Source organism: Trichoderma gamsii, assembly GCF_001481775.2.
Source record: "Trichoderma gamsii strain T6085 chromosome Unknown Scaffold_16.2, whole genome shotgun sequence".
In the NCBI taxonomy this organism is placed as follows: Eukaryota; Fungi; Ascomycota; class Sordariomycetes; order Hypocreales; family Hypocreaceae; genus Trichoderma; species Trichoderma gamsii.
Genome location: NW_020171353.1, coordinates 282513 through 304422, shown reverse-complemented (window position 1 = coordinate 304422; position 21910 = coordinate 282513). Strand labels below are relative to the sequence as shown.

The 21910-nt window shown below is 50.9% G+C and overlaps 3 protein-coding genes across 3 annotated transcripts; 2 read left to right on the top strand and 1 right to left on the bottom strand.

Annotated features, from left to right (window-relative positions):
• Nucleotides 1-794: 794 nt before the first annotated feature.
• TGAM01_v205256 (hypothetical protein) lies at nt 795-1143 on the bottom strand (the record flags this gene model as incomplete). The annotated part of the gene is made up of 2 exons (XM_024549606.1): nt 795-1011; nt 1076-1143. The coding sequence occupies 2 exons, from the start codon at nt 1141-1143 to the stop codon at nt 795-797; spliced, it is 285 nt and encodes a 94-aa protein (XP_024405639.1).
• Nucleotides 1144-8231: 7088 nt separating this feature from the next.
• On the top strand, nt 8232-9955 carry TGAM01_v205255 (hypothetical protein; the record flags this gene model as incomplete). The annotated part of the gene is made up of 2 exons (XM_024549605.1): nt 8232-8400; nt 8547-9955. 2 exons carry the CDS (start codon nt 8232-8234, stop codon nt 9953-9955), a joined length of 1578 nt encoding a protein of 525 aa, XP_024405638.1.
• A 9197-nt stretch (nt 9956-19152) lies between these two features.
• TGAM01_v205254 (hypothetical protein) lies at nt 19153-20975 on the top strand (the record flags this gene model as incomplete). The annotated part of the gene is made up of 2 exons (XM_018803357.1): nt 19153-19291; nt 19348-20975. 2 exons carry the CDS (start codon nt 19153-19155, stop codon nt 20973-20975), a joined length of 1767 nt encoding a protein of 588 aa, XP_018663395.1.
• Between the last annotated feature and the right edge of the window lie 935 nt (nt 20976-21910).

Here is a 21910-nt window from a genome sequence, read left to right as displayed (position 1 = left end):
AAAATTGTCTCTGATGGAGCTTGTCAGAGTTGGAAACCAACATACATGACACAGAGTTGCTCATCATCCCTTTTTGCCTTTTTGCCCCGTCGCATTACTCTTATCATTTGCTTTTTCTCTCTTGTTTTTTTGGAGTTCACTTAGCTGGTTCGGCACGGCGCAACTTGAAGATAGTATTTGGACTATGTTGGTTACTACTTTGGTCGAAATGTTCTGGAAATAGAACGGGCCAACACCATGTGAATAACCTTAGTCTCCCAAGGATCAAGCTATTGTATGGCTAGCCATATTAGCTCAAAGGCCGTGGTGCGCCATTGGAGGAATTACTCTGCTAATCATGCATGCGTTTGAGTCCAAACCCGACGTTTTACATCATCTCTCATCTGGTGATCTAAACATATGAACATCTACTTGTAGCTGACAGAGCTGCGGGAATAATGCGGTACTACCAGCTCTGGAGGGTGGAGAAGGCGGAAAAGAGAAACGTGCTATTGAAGTGCCTATCTTTTGTCTTTTAGCGATCGGATATGAACCAAACTTGGTTAATAAAGTAATAGGAGTGGGAAGAAAGCAGGGCTGGATATCAGACTCAAGACCTATTCTCCGCGTGGACTATAAGATAGTTCTCCCCAAAGGGGAAATTTAGGGGAGCGTGGGCCCTCGAAATGATGTCGTTATCAGCTCACCGGCCTTGCTTAGACGATTCCTATTTCGATCAATGGCCGTCTAGCCTGGCCACTGGTAATAGAAGAGCTGCTCCTAGAGGGAGGGGCCTATAAGGCTTAGCAGGCCGATTAAGGAAGTTGTACCGCTGCCAAAGAGGCCGTCCCTTGTTTAGCGGACCTTGCGGTCGGGTAATGCGGAGTATAGTGTATGGCCATCCGCAAGGAGGGCGCTGTACAGAAAACAAGTACGGCAAGAGATAGCGAGCAGAGCAAGTGCACAAGTAAGAAGTAATGAGTCGTATGGAGAACGGAGTAATCACTACTGTACTTGTTGTGTGTCTCCTTTCTTGTATGGAGTCGATCAGCTAGCTGGATAGAGTTAAAAAGGGCCACTCATTACTCGTACTTACAACCGTATAAGAGACAAGATTTGATATCCCAGATGCTGCTCATTGGAAGGCAAACCGCCTGTTTTCATTCTTGTAGATGATCAAGAGCCCCCAAAGAGTGAGCCTCTTGTGTTTGAGATGGAAGACATCTTGGTAGAACTTGTTAAAATCACAGCACCAGCATCAGCAGCTTGAAGGTTTGCTGTTTCGCTTCAACAAGGCTGCTCACCACATACCCTGGGCCGCCGCCGAACAGCGCCGACAGCCGGCGGTGGTTTCCCGATTTGCCGTCGTGGGCCGTTGAACGGCATGGCACTGGCGCACACAGCGGTCTCAAGTCTTTCACTCCCACCTCGTCCGGATAGCGGCAATCACATCGTTAGTTCGACGCCCCGGGGCGTAAAAGCTGATGAGCGGGCACCAAATGTTTCTAGGAGTTATTGATTCATCTCTGGACCTTCTCGAGTTGCCTATATCTCTTAGCCTTTCGGGGTACCAGAGTCGACTGCCAAATTGATATTGCCCGTTACATGTCATTCTTGATCGGGCTGTCCGTCAATGGCGGCAACCATAATTCAAACTCCCATTCGAGCTGTGGCCTTGTTTTATACCTGGTCGCAGGCACGACTCATCTTTCGTGTCATTGGTCCAGCTAGTTCCCAAAGGGAAAGAAGGGTATTCCAGATCTGTATGTGCTTCCGGGCACAGAGCACGCTGTTCGTGTTGCTCACACTACCTACTGGTTGTGAACGCATCTGAAGACGTCTATGATCTGTACTGTGGGCTAAACAGGGTGCTAGCAGGCGCGCTTTTCCATATGCCGTGTTCCGTCGCATAAACGCTATTCTGATCTGCTACTGATTCACAAGATTGCAGGTCATTGTTAACTAGCGTACGCGTAGGTTGAGAAGTTCGCCCGGACTCCAATTCAAGAAGCCGTCCGCACATGCTGCAGTAGTAGTATTACTGTACATCTGGCTGCCACGAACTAGAAACCCTGGTATCTCTTGATCGACGAGGATCAATAGGCTGCTGGCCCCAAGGCAGAGAAGTCACCCCCCTGCCCCAAAAATAGAACAAGTGTATCTAGACGCTTGCATTCTCTTGGTAAGGTCCGCCAATGTCAAGGCGCCATCCACGGAACGGAGAAATTCTCAGACCAGAGTGACGGGTCAAAGAGATGCAAGGGCCATCGAGGAGGTGAGAGCCGTCACAAGCTTGCGAGGTAGACTTCGGACGATGCAACGCTCCACGCAGCTCTCGCCCTTTGAAATCTCCGTGTCCTCATGAAGCAGGCCAGCAGATTCGCCCTACGACCATCATGCTTCGCCATTGGTGTGATACTGTTTCTTTTCAAACAAGAGCGCTACCGGACAGAGCACGGAGACCTCTGTCAGCTGTGCTTCATCGGTGTTGCTAAACAAAGATATCTTGGTACCGAGTACAAAGTGGTGCGAGGTGCGAGTAGACATGCCGAAGCAGCTACTGCTGTATGTAAGATTGGCGTGGTTGGCTAGCTTCTCCCCCGGTCTTGTAAAGTGGGCTAAATTCGTTTTCCTTTTTGGCCTTAACACCCGCGGTATGGGGCCGACTAAACACAGCCAGCGCGGATTGTCGTTCATGAATAAGCCTTGATGGTCGTCGTGGTTAGGCGAGCTAAGAGCTGGCTAGTGCGATCATCTCAACCCTAGGCACTTAGTTGCTCCGAATGGAGCACAGAAGCTGCTTTTTGTCCCTTATGACAACGGAAGTTTTCCGTATGAGGAACGGTTTACACATCCTGCTGGCGGCATTGTTGCGGCCAGTTTAACCGCTCGCTTCCAGCGCATGGGTTTGATAACTTGTTCTCCGTAGTGCCAGTAGTACCAGCAGTAGCGAGCAATCTGGAGCATGATTTCAAATTGCAAGGCCGCCGAGCGAGACCGAGTGCAATGCGAAATATGAGATTATTAGATACCTATGCCACCGCCCGCGGCTGGGCTTTCAATCACATGGCCGCGGTTGAAGTATTTTGCGAGCGGCATTCTTGCATGCGGTACCTTTTACTTGCCGATATATCACAGAGGTGGAGGTACAGGTGCCGAAACGGAGCTGTAGGAGCGTAGCAGTATAGGCGCGGTTACGACTTTGCGGAGGTGGCAGTTTGAGTAGTGGCTGATTCGCGCAGAACAACCACGGCCAGGGGGTGGCCAAAGCTCCGCCCTATGGGTGGACCATTTGAAGAAGATGAGGATGGATATTGCGGTTTTAAGCGATCTAACTGGACTGTTGGCCCTTGTCAGCTTGCGTTTGTCCTGCTTGTCCCTGCTAGTCAATCTGGGGCACTCGTCAAAGCGTACTTGTACTTGCACTCCTCGAAGCACCGCAGAAGAAGATCAAACCACTTTGATGGCTTGGTCATCTTGATGCCTTTCTCCGCATAGCGGCGCCAAGACAGTACATCATCCTTCCCGAAAATGGGAAGACACGTTCGTAATGTTCTGGTCAATTCGAGAATATCGCTAACGCTAGAACAAAGTAGGTGCTTACTCGCTTCAGATGAGCAACGAACAGGTTCGGACATTGGAATCAGCTGCGGAGCCGGAGTCGAAACGGCAGCCGGGCCTTTTGAGCGAATATTGAAGTTGCTTTCATTGTGTTGGGTTGGAGCTTGTCTTTGGTTGATGTGGGCGAGCAATCAGGAGGGGTGAGAATCAGGTCTGCGCTAGGCCCTGCAGTCAGAAACAAACATCTGTGGCACCATCGTCGTTGGCTCAAAATGGTAGCGTCTTGCTAAAGCCACGAGCCCTGGAGACGAGGCTGGCTAAAACTCGGCATTCTGACCACGCTGGAAGCTGGAAGATCATGATTTTGGCTTTCTCTTAGCTCGTTAATTCTTTTTGGCTGACGGGAGGACCGGGACGATCGTCGGTCAGGGGTTGAAACTCAGGTATCCGTATGGACGAGAGCGCCTGGTGCTCTGCCACAGGCTGCTCTGGACTGCTGCAGGGTGATGGCATCATCATCACAAATCAAAAGACGCAAACGGAAAGGCAAAAGAAGCGAGCGAAACTGAGTTCAGGGTAAGTTAATACTGCTGCCTGATCTCTGCTCAGGGAAGGCGCGAGCGCAACGGAAAAAATACCTGCCATCCCTCCCCTCTGTCTCTGAGTCGGTGTTCGAATTATTCCGAAGGCCCTCCGTCTGCTTCTCCATGCCATCCAACGGCAAGCTCCCGCAGTTCTCTGGAACCCTGATCGTGTTACACCGAACCGCTGTGCATTGCATTGCATTGCATCTCATCGAGGTAAATCGACTGACAATCGCGTCTCCGTCGCTTCGCTCGCATCACCGCCGTTGGACGGCCGGCCTCCCTCCTCAACTCGACCCATCCGCATTCATGCCGCCACAATTAGTGAGCCTGAGTGCCTGACACCCGGTCGATGACTAAACAACGAATTGTTCTTCCGAGCCTGGTATCTTCGCAACTGGTGCTGACCGGCCAATGGCATACGATACCAAGCCCGCGGGTCTAGCTCTGCCACAGGGCGTTATGTCCGCACCTGGGTGACAGGCACCCTGGCCTTGGGTTCCAGACAGACAGGGCAAGCAATGCGAATTACATACTAGCAAGATATTGACCTAGGGGGCTGACAGAATTCATGGTAGCACCACGAGTTCAGTTCTGCTGTGGAGAGCATCGGGAACTTTGGTAGATACGGGATGGGCGTTTGCCGGCTGAAACTAGCTTTGGGTTGGATGTGACCCGAGTCAGCATTGCTACCTACCTACAGATGTACCCATCGGACCCATGGGGTGCTACACGCAGCGCTTGTCCCTCATGCGATACATACCCTTTGGCAGCGACTGTGCCCCGTGCCGCGCGGATGATTGTCTCTGTACGACACAAACAAGGACCAGGCCCTACCCACTGACCATCTCCGATGGCCCTGCTCAGAGTATCATCGGTATGGAGCATTGAATAGCCTAGATCCTAGAAAGGGGGGAGGGGCCGCTATGATGACGGAGCACACAGCCTTACGGTTAGCTCTAACCACTCATTACTTGCAGTAGTACTCCGTACTGCTATATTTGAGAACAGGGCTAAGCAGAACGCCACGAGATTGTCAGGGTGTGTAGAAGCCGAGTTCGTCCGCTCGGCTGTCGCGCGTTGACCGGCTACTACTACTACTGGTAGCAACTCCAGTGTCGACTTGAACATCTACTTGTAAGTCTCAGGTGGGGGAAATGTGGTTATCTATGCGCGTCTAATCCTTCAACCAGGAAGAACTGCTGAGTATGAGCTCATGGGATGGGGGGGGGGGGGCAACAAAGAAAAAAATAGAAAAGTGAGAACAAAAGGCAAAGAGAAAGCAAAGAAGAGAAGGATGAAGAAAGAGATACGCTCTTCTCCATTCCCGTAATAATATCCGTCGATAGGCTATGCCGAAAGTGCCGCCGCCACGATCTGGAAAGTCCATTGCCGCCAAACGTACCGTTTTTCAAGCCTCATACGAGAGCTAATACGTACTTGTTTCATAAGCTTGACTCTTAAAACACTGATACGGCATACTACGGCCATAAATATTGTGGAGAATGTAACGAGAGAATGAAACAGTACGCATACCATCGAGACGCACAAAAAGAAAGAGAGCAAGGCCTGTAAGAGACCTACATAGCATACAGATATACACAGCCAGGTTATCGACCCGGGTTAAAGCTTTTGCTTCTCTGACGGTCAATCTCAGCACTCTCCAAGTGCCCGTCATCACGATAGAGCATGTTAATGAACAGTATCAACTCAACTTATATGAGAACATGGTTTCCTTTGTCTTGAGCCAAAGAAAAGGGGAGGTGGTGTCTACCAAGAGGCCCCTGTGGCCCAAATCATATCGCAATCTGGTCCCAAGCGCACGGTCCTTTCGCCCTGTCGTTCACTAATGCTTCTGGTACAGACATCCCAGTCGCTCCTCAGCCCTGCTGTCGGGTCGTGTGAGGGAGGGCGTGTGTGGAGGAAAGCGGGCATGTTGGGTCGCACATCAAGGTGGAGAATACTCCAGAAGTGCATGGCGGTAGGTACCTGTATACACTTTGAGACAAGGGCATCGTTGCTGACTGCGGATACTAGCACTGCGTATCAGGACTTTTTCTATTCTCGCTCATCAAGTAGGGCCGCCTAGCTCTGCCCTATGCCAGCGTGGAGAAGACCAGCGATGTGGCGCCCAATTTTGCCCATCTTCTGCAACTGCCTCCTGCTGTTACTTCTTTTGGGCAATTGCTCATCTGAGGCTAAGTCATCTCGTTTAGGCGCTCTGCTGTTGCACAATTACTCGGTGCGTATTTAGTCCGAATATGGCATCTCCGTCTAATCTCAAAGAATCGTGGCTGACACACACTAGCATCTAGAAGCTCTGGCATAAATTTTATCCGTTTGTTGACTATCAGATGTGTTGCTGCTACTCAACTATTACCACTCGGGCAAAGGGAGCCACCGCGTCTACGATTTGCTGAGAGCTGGGGTCCAACGGAACTTTATCTGCACCGTTTTCTTATCCGACTGGAGGATGCAAACCAATGATACGCGTTAAAACAAAGCAACAAGCTCAAGGAGTGGAACGAGCGCTGACGACATGACACAACAAGGCTTGCGTGTCTCTATCCCCTCACAAGACTCTCAACAGCGCTGCATTACCCCCTCCAGGGGATATGGCATGTGCTTGACAGAGCCGGGAAACTCATTTGGACTTAATGATCCAATCCCCCGTCTGCTAAAGTGGAACGGCGGTTCCAGCCCGCTGGCTTGGTGACTACCCGGCCTGGTAGAGATATCTGGATCCATCGAGCCACCCGACCCGACCTACCACACCCCCTCTTGTGCCGCTCGTTCGCCAAGTGCCATGCATGGGATGGCATGCCTGTAGTTGGTTGTCCGAACGGTCGGTACGGCAGCCTGTGGCTAGTACTGCTACAGTACTCGGATCATCACTACGACCACGCCCGAAGCCACAGTAGCTATACCTGCAGGCGAAATAAAGGGGACAGTACCTACATCAACGCCAGAACCCGCTAAGGTCTAAAAGGCTAGCAGGTCTTTGGATGCCGCATAATAACTAATGCCTCCAGTATGAAGGCACCTGTTCTTTCCAGCTCCTCCTAATGCAGGTAGAGAGCATGAGCGATATCCGTCCTTGCAACAGGTTTTCGCTGGCGGGACTTAGGTACTTTGCTCGCCGTCACCTGCCAGTTGATAACCGCTCCATTGTGCCTCTCGGAACTCACACCCCCCCAGCTTCTCCAACTTGTGTCGTCCCAAGCCAAGCACGCGCCTCTGTCGCAGTCTGGGGACCCACGGGTCGATTGCTAGGCTCGCCTGGCTGGGGGGCGTTTGGTTCTGGCGCTCGGCGACGCTCCGTCTGTGCTGCTACCGTTGCCATCTAATCGCCATCAAGCCGGGTTGGAATCGAATGTGTTCTGTCTCTGCGTGGCATTGATTTTCGTCCTTGTTCCTGCTTTGTACACGCCCGCACTAGTGGAGCTGCCGTGTCGACCGAGGCGGAGCCCTCCCTCAGATCACGACTCCATAAAGACAGACGCCTCCGGCGCATCTTAAATCCCCTACCTGGGTTCCTCGCTGCTTGCTGCTGGAAGTTAGGCTCGAAAGCTCTTTTTTCAAAACGCACTGAATCGTGATCGTCATATTCCGTACCCCGTCGCTTCGTCAGACAAAACGGGAGCTAGACTGCGGGCCTACACGAACGTCAGTCAGCACGTGTTGAGTGATCCCCTCCCATCGCCAACCGGCATCCGCTTAATTCTTACACTATATACCCTGCTCGTCTCTACGAGTAAACGGATCTCGTCTCCGCGTCTTGAACTTTCTTGGCTGCCACTACTTATATCTGACTATCTCCTCACCGCTCTTGACCTCGCCTTTTGACATTTTACCTTTCTCTTGTTCATAACCCATCTGATCCTGTTAAACTTGGTCATCTCCCGCATCTCTGGCGTCTCTGGAATCAGCCACTGCCTACTCTTTTTTCTTCACCTAAGCCTAGCTTATCATCCCACTAACCCCCGAAGCTTGGCACCAACTGCTCCATATACAGTCAATCTCTCACATCGACAGATTCTTCGTCTCTGCCCCATATATGGTAACAACAAGATTAGTCTCGTTTACTATATTGGTTTGACGGCGGATATGGCACAAGGACTCTGGCCAAACCAGGAGGGCGCATCGCCCGACCTCAATCTGCCCCAGCAGGAGCGGGTCGATCGCCAGATGATTCGACACCTGCTTGGTAAATACTCAAGAGAAGAGCTAGGGCGATTGCTACAAGAAGAAGGACGCATGTCACCATCTTCATCATGTGAGTATTTTTTCTCTTCTCATACATGTGGTCTTCATAGCCTGATATACATCCTTCACCTCGTCTAATTCGTCCATGTATCTTTTGTCTTTTCTGTTCACCTCCTTTGTATCTATGTCTCTAACCAACCGAATCTTGTCTTGTAGATGAGGAAAGATCTTTTATGCTTTCCAGCAGCAACATGTCCAGCGGCAGCTCGCACGACGATTCAAACATGTTCGATTCAACAAGCAGCAACAACGCATTCTCAGATACATCATCCACATGCGGAAGCGTCACTTCCAACGTTTCACCTCGAGCGAGTCACCGTCGCAAGCCTAACGCAAGCCCGTCGACAACCCGCGCCAGCATATCTCTTACTGACGAATCGTCATGGGATGTCGAGGATGCTACACCTGCAGCATCGGCTCCGAAGCAAAAGGGGTCGTTCACTTGCGGTTTCTGCCTTGAAGAAGGCATTCAAAAGACATGCACCCGCAAAAATGACCTGAAGCGCCATATGGAAGACTTTCATCACACCAACGCACAGTGGTTCTGCCGCCACCGAGGCTGTCAAATGGTCTTTGATTGGCAAACCGCCTACAAGGCTCACCTGAAGAACTCTCATGGGGGATCGCGGATGAACCTGGATGACGCCAAGGTTCCGCTTTGCCCACAGACTGTGTTTGCATGCGGCTTTGAGAACTGTCTCCAAGTTTTTGAGGCGCCAAGCGACGTACACGCGGGCCCCACATTCAAGGAGTACGTGAGCCACGTTGTCAAGCACTTTGACGAAGGCGCAAGCAGCGGCCAGTGGAGCTACTCGGCTAGGATGCGGAATCTACTTAGGCAATCTAGCGTGCTGAACGCCTGGTCGCAATCACTGTGGCCAGATGGTGATCCGAGCCGCCTGCGATGGAACTCCCAGACCAGCAGTGTCCTGCGAAAACGCCTGGAGACGAGGCATCTTGGCGATCTCCAGTTTCTCGTTCAATACGCCATTGCGCTGGGGTCGAGTCCCAATGGTGCGATTCAAAACTTTCGTGCGGACTTTGTGACCCCAATCCGTAGCGAGTGTCGGATGGCGATCCATGGCCACAGCAGGGCCTCCGCAGCACCCACCCCAGAAGCAGACCACATGCAATACAGCATGTCAACGGGTGCCAACCCAGCAATGATTGCATATTACCAGCGGCACGCGTACATGCCCCAGCCGGCGCAGCCGCAGCTGCACTCTTCAGGCTACCCTTTTCACAATGCGCCTCCCTCTCCAGGATATGACGCCCAGCAACAAGCTTTGCAGCAGCAGCAGCAGCAGCAACAACAACAACAACAACAGCAGCAGCAGCAGCAGCAACAATCGCAGCAGTACATGGGAATGTCCGATGCGCCGATGGTTGGGTCTGATTACGGTCCACATGCGAATGGCAATCTCCAGACTATGCCTGCTGCTTATGCCACCAACGGCCTGCACAGTCCCGCACCTACGGATATATGCGGAACCGCGAGCCCGGGCTCAAGCATGGAACAGCGGACTAATACGTACGCATACAACTCTTCGCCGTATGCGTATTAAATCACGAGGTAGCAGTGCCTCGTCCACCAGACCGTTTGAAGTTACATACAAAAATGACGAGTGTGACCACATACCGTAGTGGTTGCTAATTTACGGCGTTGTGTACGATTGAATAATTTACTTATCAGAACAAAACGCATGTGCCCCAAAACTGTCGGCACCGACGGAATGCACATACTACCGACCCCTATACTATTATCACTACAAACAACAAGAACTGGCTCTGGAAGAGCTCCTGGGGAGGCTGGACGGTAGACGATTGCACAATAACGGCCGACTTGCATCATTTTCCTTTGACTTTTGATTTCTTTCATGTTGGCAAATTTCCTCTCTCTTCTAATTCTTTTTATACCCTCACAAGCACGCAATTCATTTCATCGGTAAGATTGATTCACAATATGAGAGTAAAAGCGAAAGAGCGACACTCATTGCGACTTGTTTTATGACTATTTTTTTTCTCTCTCTATTTTTTTTCTCTCTCTATTTTTTTTTTTTATATATTACATGGGGAACGGCCGGGGAGAGGGGGATCAAACTTGCACTTTTCTATGTGCTAATGTGCGGGGGATATTTTTGGGGCTAGTACACGACTATGGAGGGCTTCTGCGATTATGAAGTGGGCGCATTACGGGGAAATGGATTGTCTTTTTTTGGTTTATTATTTCGTTGCTGTTGCTGTTGGCTAATTCACTTGGAAAAATGTTTAAACGGCCTTTTGGGATGAATCATTACAAGCGGGGAGGGAGTAGGAGAAACAAAAATATGGATTACTTGTTACACCAAACATGTACGAAGGCCTACATTTGTTAGAATATATTGTGGATGCAGCAATGCACACGTACAAGTAAATACGCCTTCTCTTCTGTGTGCTTGAGGAGTAGTATTGATGCAGGACTTCAGCATATGTACCTAGGTTTGTAATGTGACGGATCAAATTGCTTATATTAAACGGAGAGTAACAAAATGTTCCCTGCTCCTATAATGCACCTGTAAGTTACAGGCAGCAAAAACGGAGTAAATAAAGTGGCAGTACCGTTAACTAAAAAAAAAAAAAAAAGAGCGCAACCATTATCCCAACGAGGTAAGAAAACAAAAGCAAGAAAAAGGCCTTTATCCGAAGAGGAAGCTCTCTGCAAGTGTGTAGCACAGGGAAGAAAAAAACAAGTACGTATGAATAAAACGTAATATCTGGGCCTACTTTACATACAATTACGACTCTTTTTTTTTTGTTACTGTAGGCAAGAGACCAGGGGGGAAAAAGAATGTAAGTGTTGCCATTATCTACTTCCTTGCATTTAGCTTTAGCTTCTTCTTTGCAGTAAAAGAGGCATTAAGCCGAAACCTCATTAGTTGAAGGAAGAGAGGGGGAGTGAACGGGACAGACGGACATTTGGACTGCGAATGCCCTTGCCGAAAGCTTGTGTTGGTGATATGGACATTTGGCACAAAGAAATGTAACTAGGTGTCAAAGTCTCTCTCCTTTTTACTTTTTTAGTTTTCGGGATGTAAATCTAACTTTCCGTCGTTTTTGGCATATATGTGATTTTTGATATGTTTAGTACCTACTTGTCAAGTCTTGTATAACATACTTTTTTTTTTTTTTTGGTTTATGCAGCTTATAAGTGTGTGGGAACTCGTATAAATCCTTCGCAGATACGGCAAAAACACCAAAGCACGTATGTAATGCCTGTCTTGGTACCTACCTACTAGTAGTAACTGCACTGGTACCGTTCCATAGGCATCGTCGCATATTGTCGCATATCGTGCCGTACCTAAACCGAGTTAGGTATGTGCAAGCATCGTTTAGTCGTTAACGGAGCAACAATTGACCGCATAGCAATGCTGTTTGGTTTGTTGGTCGTTTCGTTTATTAGGCCAATAACAGGTACGAAGAAAAGAAAAGGTTCCATTGCAGCGAAGTGCTCCCCCTCCCCGTCTAAAATCCTCCATACAAAAAGCCCCATTACTGTCAATTTTCTGTCATTTTTTTTTTTGCGTTTGTCGTCTGTCAATCAGCAGCCCTGCAGCAGGGGCCGTCAAAAAGGGCCCTGAAAAATGGCTTTGTTGACCAGTATATTATGCCGTTCTTGCGATTAGGCAGAGAGGCTTTTAAGCGAGTCCACCAATCATTTGGTCTCTTTTGGATCTTTTTCCTTCTTCCTTCTATCTCGCTTTCTTACTTTCGTCGTGCCGAGTGGGATTTCTTGGGTGTGCGTACGGACGGAGTGTTGGGCGGTATGTAATACTACCCTATCATACTTTGCTCTGTAATACCTACAGCGTGACATGCGGAATAACAGGGAGTTGTACTGCTTTAGTACGCTGTCACGTACATGAAGGATCACATATTCGCCTGCTGCGTCTTCGGTAGTGGACCGCTATGTGTGTTGCTTCGTCACTGCTACACACAGCACCAGGGGAGCAGAAAATTGTTTACTGCAGCAAGCAATACTACTTCCCAAGCTCCCCCCTCTGTCTCTCATACAACAAGGGGGGTGTGACAGTGGAGAGAGGGTGGGCAGTATAGTTCCTGAAGCTACTTTTTTTTTCTTCTCTTCTTGTATACTTGTTTCAAGCTTCTTCTTTCTCTAGCAGCGCATGATTTTCCTCAATCGGCTGATTAATAGTGACTTATCACATTTCAAACTGTTTATCAGAAGGGCATGTCGTATATGAAAAAGACATGCATATGCCGAAAAGACGAAAAGTGATTACTCTTCATGCTAGAAGAAGGTGGTGGCAGTGGCGATAGCAAATACAGAAACGGGCCGGATTAGCCATATGCATTCCTTCAAGCAGGAGAGAGAAGAATCCGCCAACCAAGGCAGTGGTCCCCCCAATAGCCGCGGCCAGCAAGGCAGGGAACAAAGGTCGGAACAAAGGTCGCTACCCGGTGGTTGGGTCTTTGGGTGCGTGAGCCCGGATGCTTGGAAGCCGACTTGCCTGTATGGAGCAGCTGCGCAGTGACAAGGTGCTGATAAAAACGCACAAGTGGGCACCATTGAGAGGATGCGAGAGTCAAAGAGGAAATATAGACCTACCTAGGTCAACTGGATGCACAGTGATAGCAACAGCAATGAACACACTCTGTAGGAAACAGAGCAGTAGCTTGCTTGGAAGCTTGCCGAATGAAGGTAGGCTCTCTTTGGATGATCTTCTCCCGCATGCGCTGGATCTCAGGCGAGATTAGCAGCGTGATAAGCAGGCGCTGACGCAGCTCTGTCCATACAAGAGCACAGCCATGCCCGTACGGGACATCGTGAGAGTACAGATGCCAAGTATTTAGCTTCAATTACCGCGGCCAAAAGAGGGGGGAGGGGGGGGGGGGGGCGTGAAGCAACTACAAGAGTAATAGGGACTAATACTGGCCTACTGTGGTCCTAGCGCCACGAATATACATCGTGTCCTCGATCCAGCGGAGGAGCAGATTCCAAGACGCTGCCCATGGGGTATCATGAAAACTGGGAAACTGGGGCTGGGTTTGTTCTGGATTTGGAATCTTGTGTAACAACACTGGCCGTTTTGTGGCGCCGAGGGGCCGCGAGGGGCCGCCAAAGCCCGCAATGCCCGCGCGAGGAAGACTCGAGACAGCAGTGAGCTGGCGGGGAAGCGTAAGCAATGGTCTCGCTGCCGACAAATGAAGTAAATAGATTACCGAGTATGTCGATGCTAATAACATGTAGTAGTATCAGAAGGCGCGGCTAATATAACAGAGGCGGTGGCCCTGCTGCATATGCGCATGCACAATGTTAGCATGGACCACGTGCAGGTGAGAATGATGGCCGCAAGTCGAGGAGGCAGAATATGAATGATGATAGCGCAGGAGCCAAGGAGTGGAGTGGCCTCCAAACAAGGTGAGTCCGTTGGAACAGCATACGAGTGCTTGTACCGCCGTCGTAGCTGCAGGCAGTAGTAATATACATGGCTGGGTGGTGCTACTCCCATGTAAGCCGCCTGCATAAATGGACAAGGGACTCGCCCATCGGCCCAGGCTGGCGGGAAACCTTGACACGAAAGAAGGCAACGGCTGGAGAGAAGATCCGCGGCAATGGGCCACAGGGCAAGCCGCTCAGCTGACTGGCGTCAAGATGTGCAATGCCGGAGCACGTTGCCAAACTTGGCGTCGAATGCTACTTGGCGCAATCAACCTGTACCTTCAACACGAGCGTTGAATGATGGACAGCGAATGGTGTTGGTGACTGTTGCAGGCACATCCGTGGCGCTCCGTGAATGCATGTCATGTTAATCCATGCACCTATTAACTTTGTTTGTAGCACGACGAGGTACGGAGCAGGTTTGTATGTATACAGCTTGAAAGTAAGCATCCGACGATGGGTGAATTGGAGTAGACAAAGTCTAAGTCGGCCGGTGGGCGCGGGGAAGGGCGCCAAGTAGGTTATTTGGATGATTTAGCTTTGTGGCTGAATGACTTTGAGCCGACGAGGACGCGGGAGTGGTAGTAGCAACGGCAGCAGTAGTACGTAATACGAAACGAGATACGACAACACTCCCCGACGAGTGATAGACGGCAAGACACGAGTTGGGCCAGATAAGAGAGGAGAGATGTGAAAAGAAGGCGAAAACAAGAACAGACAACGGAGCAAGCTAGGGAAACTCATTGTGTATTGCCATCACCGCAAGCAAGTAGGCAAGCGACGCCACATCTCGCCGCTCTGGTTCTTTTTGGAGAGATTCCTTCTCTACACCCACCCATCTGTGCAAAGAGGTGGAATGAGGGGGCTGAATGTGTCAAGTAAAGTGAGCACTCATGCGTGGTATATGTGTGTGATACCAGCAGGCCATACTGTCCGTGGCTTGCCACTCGGGGGAGCTGAATATCGTTGGCTGATGCTGTGTTACGCCAACGCCAACCCCTATACTGATGGAATATTTCTGGAACTGGAGAAGGGAGCACCGCTTGGGGACGACCACGTGGCGGGCAGTGGGAAGGGTGTCGAAAACAAGGCTCGAAGGAAAGAATCACGCCATGGCTTGGTGGTTAGCAGAAACGAAGTGTAAGTTGGCTGGCGCAGCCACGGATTTCCTTGGCTTGACAGGTACTGTCTAATGTGATTGGCGTGTCGGCATACTTTTCTCAAGGTGGTGTGCTGTGAAGATGGTGGAAGAATCAAGTAAACAAGGCGGATATTGCTCTCTATCTGGGCTATCTGGCCGGAGTTGTTGGTTGATTCTTAGAGGCTGGACCGGGATCCTTATCAGGGCTGAGATGCATTGGGGGAGAAATCGCCAAACGAGGATTTCGTCCGCAAAACCGACACTGCCAATATCAACTGCCTGTGTAGTATTTTGCAGTACGCTGCTGCGGCTGACCTTTATCCACTGTGCCGTCGCGTAAGATTCACCTTTCCTGAGATTGCACCGTCGCGAAGATGGTACGAGCTCGTTGCATTACTCGCGAGCCTGAAAAAGGCCTTACTTGTAGGGCAGTACATGCCAGCAGTGCGGAGTGCCAGGGGCTTAGAGCCTTGTCCAGAGATGATCCATGAAGTTTTGTGCTGCCCTGATCATCTGCCGTTGGTTCTCGTACAAGTCTCAACCGAGACGGCATCAGCGATAAGAGGCAAGGGCCGTGCGTTTGGGGATCGAGGCACCCATGGTGTGGCCCCTTGACGATTGGGTTCTATGGTCATCATCACTCCGAAATCCGAGCCCAAACACATGATGCAACGCTGCCGATAGAGTAGGTGTATGCGGTAGTGGCGAGCAGATCTTTCAATTCACAAGACGAGCAAGCAAATGCACTGGCATTCGTACACGTAGCAGCATTTGGCGTCGACAAGCAGAGACAGAAGACAGAAAGAGGCGGTCTTCAGCGGAACATTCCTCCGGCCCCCCTTGCAGCCAAAAGAGCGGCGATGCCGGGACGGGTGAATAATAATCTGCAGCAGCAAGGCTTGGACGAATATGCGGATGCTTCGGTGAGGCAGGGCTGGCCACCGATGGGCTTGTGCGGCCCCAAGGCAGCAAAAGTCGTTTGCAGCCAGCACTTGCTTGCGACTGTGATGCTGTAACCGTGATAGCCGCCGCTACGGCCCTCCTGGTGCTACCGCTTGGCATCCCATCGGACTTGTTACCGCATATTGCATCTTTGCCAGGATCGGCATCCCATCCTCCACGTGCGCGGGCAGAGTGTGGAGAGGCAGCAGAGGAGCCTGGAGGGAGCCGGCAATGACTGAGGCTGACATAACGAAGGCCACAACGGAGGTCATGGCCGTATTGGGCCCTACCAGCTGGTTTTGCCTCTGATTGTTGTTGTCTTGCCCACGCCTGGCATTCCGGATAGAGCAGGTGTTGGAAGCTGAAAATCCTACCTGTCGAGTGCTAGCAGAACTAGCGGGATTAGCAGCAGTGCTAGCCTGAGGAACAAGAACGGCGGCAATAGCCAGCAGCAGTGGTCGCGTTAGGCATTAGTGGTGGCAGTAGTGGGCTGCACTGTTTGCAGGGCTGCATTAGCGACTGGTTTCCCTACTCGCGGTGGTGCATTAATAGCATCGCGAGCTGAACAATGGGAGGAGAAGAGGAAGAAGGAAACAGAGCGATGAGGGGTTCTAAATATGGAGCCCCCATTATATCACACCTTAGGTACTGGAGCGTCTACCATAGCTATACTTAGAACCGCACTTGTATCGGATCAATACTTTATGCTCAGCTACGGACCTGCAGGTTTCACAGTGTCTCAGGGACATTGGGCGGAAGCCGCGCGGGTCCATCCTATCGCAGCCTCTGCCTTACCTGCTGCGCAGTGATCTGCGGCTTCCCAATCACTAGCAGCGCGGCATTTTTCTGGAAGCCTCGGGCGGTAGCATTTCTCCACCGCCTTCAAGTTTTGGTTGATATTTCTGGCTTCTAGTGCAGCTCAGCCTCAGCCTTCTCTGCCCATCGTGAGGCGAGCAACAGTTGGATTGGCATGCGGCTTACCCACTAGCAAAAGCTGAGATGCAAACGCATCTGCGCCGAGGAGGAAACATTTACGGAGCAGCCCAGCAACGAATCCCAGTCTGCTCGACTGAAGCGGCATTTGCACTAAACAATCCGAGTGGAACCGTCCTCATCGTCCCGTGTTTGGCGTCATCTTATCACGTACTTGTAACTTATTGCTTCCACTATCTACAAGGGCTAACCAGGCCTATTCGTGCCCAAAGCGCGCTGCTAGGTGATCGGCCTACCCGAGTACCTTGGTGGCCAGCGGCGAGTACGAAGTCAGCGCCTTACAAGCGTCCGTCAATGATTTGTAGGTATGCGCCAAGTAGCTATGTGGAGAGAACAGCACGGCGCATAGCTCGCGGCGGCAGCGGAGTGGGAAGTGCAGCGCAAATTCTTCATGCTTGACGCTTGTGCTGATACGAAACTACCTTACGTACCAAGGTGTTTGTTGACTCGTGCCTGGATGCCCTGCCAAGTACCTAAGCACTGCATACATGTACTTGTATGTTGATGGACACAGCCAATGATGCTCTCAACAGTCAGCACTTGGCTGCTGCAATCAGATATGGCTGCCAGGTACAGGCTGTGAATGGTATTATCAGCCCCATCTCCAACCCCGGGCTTCTTTATTTTTGACACCTTGCAGGATTTTGGCTGCTGCAGAGCGACTTGACTGCAGGATTGGTGGCTGATAGGGCCAGCAACGCATTGCATGGCTTTCGCATGTCGCATGACTCTACTTTACATCTATGTTTGGTTTTGGGCGTGCTTGGATTTGCCTCCATGCCGCGGAACTAGTACCTGCCAAGCGGCAGCGCTAGACAAACCCGCGCCCTCTGTGGCCTTGATTTGCCGTTTGATCTTATTTCTCTGCTGCCATCATCGGCGCGGACATCAAGCCGCCAATATTCTAGCTGCAACATCCGCCATTATGCCGCCGTGAAGAGTGGTCGCCAACGGGACTCATGGACTCAATGTCGCCGTCCCATTGGCCTGGCCGCCCAGATTAGACCCCCTTCAGCACATGTCTCGCCTTTCCCTTCTAGAAGGGCGGCAGAAGCAACTGGCCAGGGGTCCCCTCCCACGCTGTATCCCGCAGCCATGGTGAGATGCAGGGGCCAACGAGCTGGTAATTTACGGCTGTCCCTTGCGAGGTCAGGCGACGAGGCTGCTGGCCCTCTGGTTGGCCGTGGCCTCTCCGGGCGAGGGCACCATTTCGACAGCGACAGCCATTTTGGCCTTCGTGGGACCCCACACCACCATCCAACTTTACACAAGTCGTTCGAGTCGACAGCCTTTGGCTGCTGGGCGCCAGCGGCTTTTTAGCTAGCCAGAGGCGACTTGTGTTTCAGGACAACATGGGGGCCGCTGGGAGAAATGACACTGTTCCTGAAATGGGGTTTGGTGTGTGGTGCTGGACAGGGGGATGGGCGACACTAATTCGCGGATTCCACGACCTGACCGGGCTATGCCAGTCGCTCAGCAAAGAAAGGATTTGGGATTAGGGGGGCGGATTCATGCTCCAAGCGTCGGGTCCCAGATGTGGCCCTACCGCAACATTGTTGCCCATCCACGGTGCCCCGACGCTGTGGGCTTGAACTTGCACGGGCTGATGCTCTGTCTGGGCTTTTCTCCGACAGATCTTCTAGAAGCCTTCCCCGGCTTTTCGACCGTTTGTTGGCTCCCCCTCGCCATTTGTTCTTCTCCCCTTGCTCGGCCCTGGCGACGGTGCCTCTTTCCTCTTTGTCGCTCGTTCGTCCAATTTGCCTTCTCGTTTTCACAAACATATTTCCTCACAGGCAGTGCCTTGACAAACTTCTCAACCGACGACTCAATCTTGAGGCGACGCTAATATTTCTCGCAAGTCTGAACCGATCAAGGTCGTACTAATCTGTCAACTCTACACTCTTTGATCGTGAGCGTGAGCGGGACGCGAGACGGGGCTGGACCGAGTTTTTTTTTCTACGCTCATACCAGCGACGAATCCAAGATCTCGTTCTGTCAACCGTCATCGCCGCGTTGTGCGGCGGTTATGCCAATTTAACGGCGAGTGGTAGTACTGAGCTGCCTTCTGACCAATTTTTCTTTCTCCTCCCGGCACACCGCTTCAACGTGTCTGTGAGTAGCGGTCTTTAACCACCGACACGAGCACTGTTCTGTGTGTTTTGCGGCCATAGCTGGTCCGTAGTTTGTCGGTTTCAGCACAACGGCGAACGCATTTTAATTGTCTAATCACAACAATCCTTTCCATCATGTTTCCATACGGAGCCGCGCCTGAGGAGTCTACCGTGCGCCCATTGGCGGATGAGGACCAACAGTTACTCCTCGGGCTTGTTCACAAGTATGGAGCTTCAAGTGTTTTGTATGCCTTGACCGGCTATGGAGAACCATGTAAGTCGTTTAAAAATGTCTCAACACAAGTTCAACTTGAATCTGACTGGATTCAGCTCGTGCGTCTGCGTTCTCTGCAAATACACTTATGAGCAGCGCGAGCGCGTCTTCAATAGCCTGGACTAACTCAGAGGCGGCCTCACAATGCCGATCAGATGAAGCCTCCATTCACACTTCATATACTTGGCCCGATGTTCAGAACGACATTCAACCAGTGCATGATGCAGAGGCTAACAAAGGGACTGAGCGATCATGGCTCGACTCGCCTGTGGCAGTTCCGTCTCCGATGATTCAGCCCCACGACGTTACATCACACCCATCTCCGCGATTAGTGACACCAACCTCCAAAAAGTACCAGTGTCCCATGTGTTATTTGGATAACAGCCCCGTCGGATTTGGCCGAAAGAGCGACTTCAAGAAGCACCTCCACAACTTCCATGGAGCCGACGTTGTCTGGATTTGCCGAACCAAAGGATGCCATCTATCCTTCTCAACTGAGCGTGCTTATGGTACTCACGCCAAAGAAGCTCACAGAATGAAGGCTCTGCCCAACAGCGCTGCTCGCACGGAAATGTGCCCGCAACTTGTCTTCGCCTGTGGCTTTGGCAGCTGTCGCGACCGGTTATTCGAAGCCCATAACGCGGAAGACGCCTCGGCAACACGCGACAAGCATTTCGAACATATTGCCAAGCACTTTGAAGATGGATTCGATGTTGCCAATTGGGAATACCGAGTCCAGGTGCAAAATTTGATGCGCCAGAAGCAAGTGAAGCAGGTTTGGAAGACATGCGTATGGCCCAAGGAAAAACGACAGCAGCTCCACTGGCGAGCCAGATCTTCTGGCGACTTGAAGCGCATACTCGAGTGTCGCCACTTGGGGACCAATATCTCCAGCTTGGTCAGACTGGCTTTCATCCTCGGCACTCCCCCGTTCACAACTAACACTACTCCACCGCCGAACGAGATCGATGCCTACTTTCAACTTCCGTACAGGAGCCAATGCTTACTAGAGACATCCGGGCACTCGACCTTGCCAAGCACCGCTTCAAAACTTGAAGAGGACTCGCCTACGCTCAGCGTCCCCAAGAGCCGCTCAGGCATCTCGAGTATTCCTCAAACTATGCTCAAGCTCTCTACCCGCTCACTGAAACGGGGTACGCGACCCTCAACGCCTGCAAGTGTTATGAGCAATGGCGGCGATACAATCATGGGTGACGACCTAGCGGCTGGCCCGCACCCTGGAACTCCGTTCCCTATCCCCAACGAGACTGTGTGGCCGGCGGACGCTCCCAAGTTTGCTCCGGATATCCCGACCTCCATGCCAAAGCAGGCCGATACACCGCTCTTTGATCCTCAGCAGCTACAGCACCCGCAGCACCCGCAGCAGCAGCTGATGTATACCATGCCGCCGCAGGATCCTTCACAGCAAGCATGGATGGCCATGGACCAGCATATTCCGGCGTTTCAAACACAACATCAGATTTTCCCAGAGCAACCAGAAATGATGAATGGACTGTACGACTATTCGATGAACACGAGCCAAGCTTCTACCATGCGGCCAGCAACACCAACACCTCATAAACGACCAGCATCGTGGAGCCGAATGATCAGCATGGAGAACCTGCGACCAGCCAAGAAATCGACACCTGATACACCACCGCCTGGTATGATAATGGGCATGTGAACGGAATGCATGTCTGTCTGTATACCAAAACTATTTGCCATTGTTATATTCCATCGCCGATACGATCCAGGTAGAGGATCCGTTAGCAAATCGCTCCACTCTTTTATCGACGTTTATATGTATCCTTTATATCCCTTGCTGCGGCTGCTTTCCTGTATTCTCAACCACATATACCACTTTATACTTACCGGACCGGGACGACAATGTACACTTAATTGAAGGGACTGAGGGCGGGGAAGGGGCAAGGCCGATCGAATCGCTTTCCATTTTGTCACTATACTGATACTGAGATACCATTTCATTTTCCTCTCCTTTTTTTTTTTTCCTTTCCTTTCAACATTTTCTTTCCTCTTTCTTTTGCTTTTATGCGGTGGACCGGCGTCGTTCATGAATCACATATACTTACATAGATAAGGTGGGATAGGTTACTATGGCATTACGTGGAGCGAATATCTCTTTTTTTCTCTGTTGCGCTATAGTGTACGAAGGAGGATGGATGAGAGGAGAGGGAGAGAGAAAGTTGGCGGAAAAGCAAATCAAGATACACATGAATATTTAGTTGTACGGCGCAATGTCTGGTGAAAATGATTTTTTACATAGGAGGCCAGGAAGCAACTTATACAATTGACTTTTTTTTTCTTTGATTCGTTCTTTTTTTTGGTAGTGGATGATGCTGTGTGCCATTACTTTATGCTCTACAGCGATTTGCAAGGCTGCGGGCACATGATGTGAACAAAGAATAGCATGGCATTTGGCGTGACAACGAAGTATTATACAGATATCATATGGGAGGCCTAGAGTAATACTACCTACTATGTACCTGCCTAGGTGAGCAGTAATGTGGCGGGAAAACCCTCCTGTCTGCTACGACAAATTCTACATGAAGTGCGATGGCGTCTTTTTTTTCCTATTCCTTGGTAATTAAGTTGTTGGGT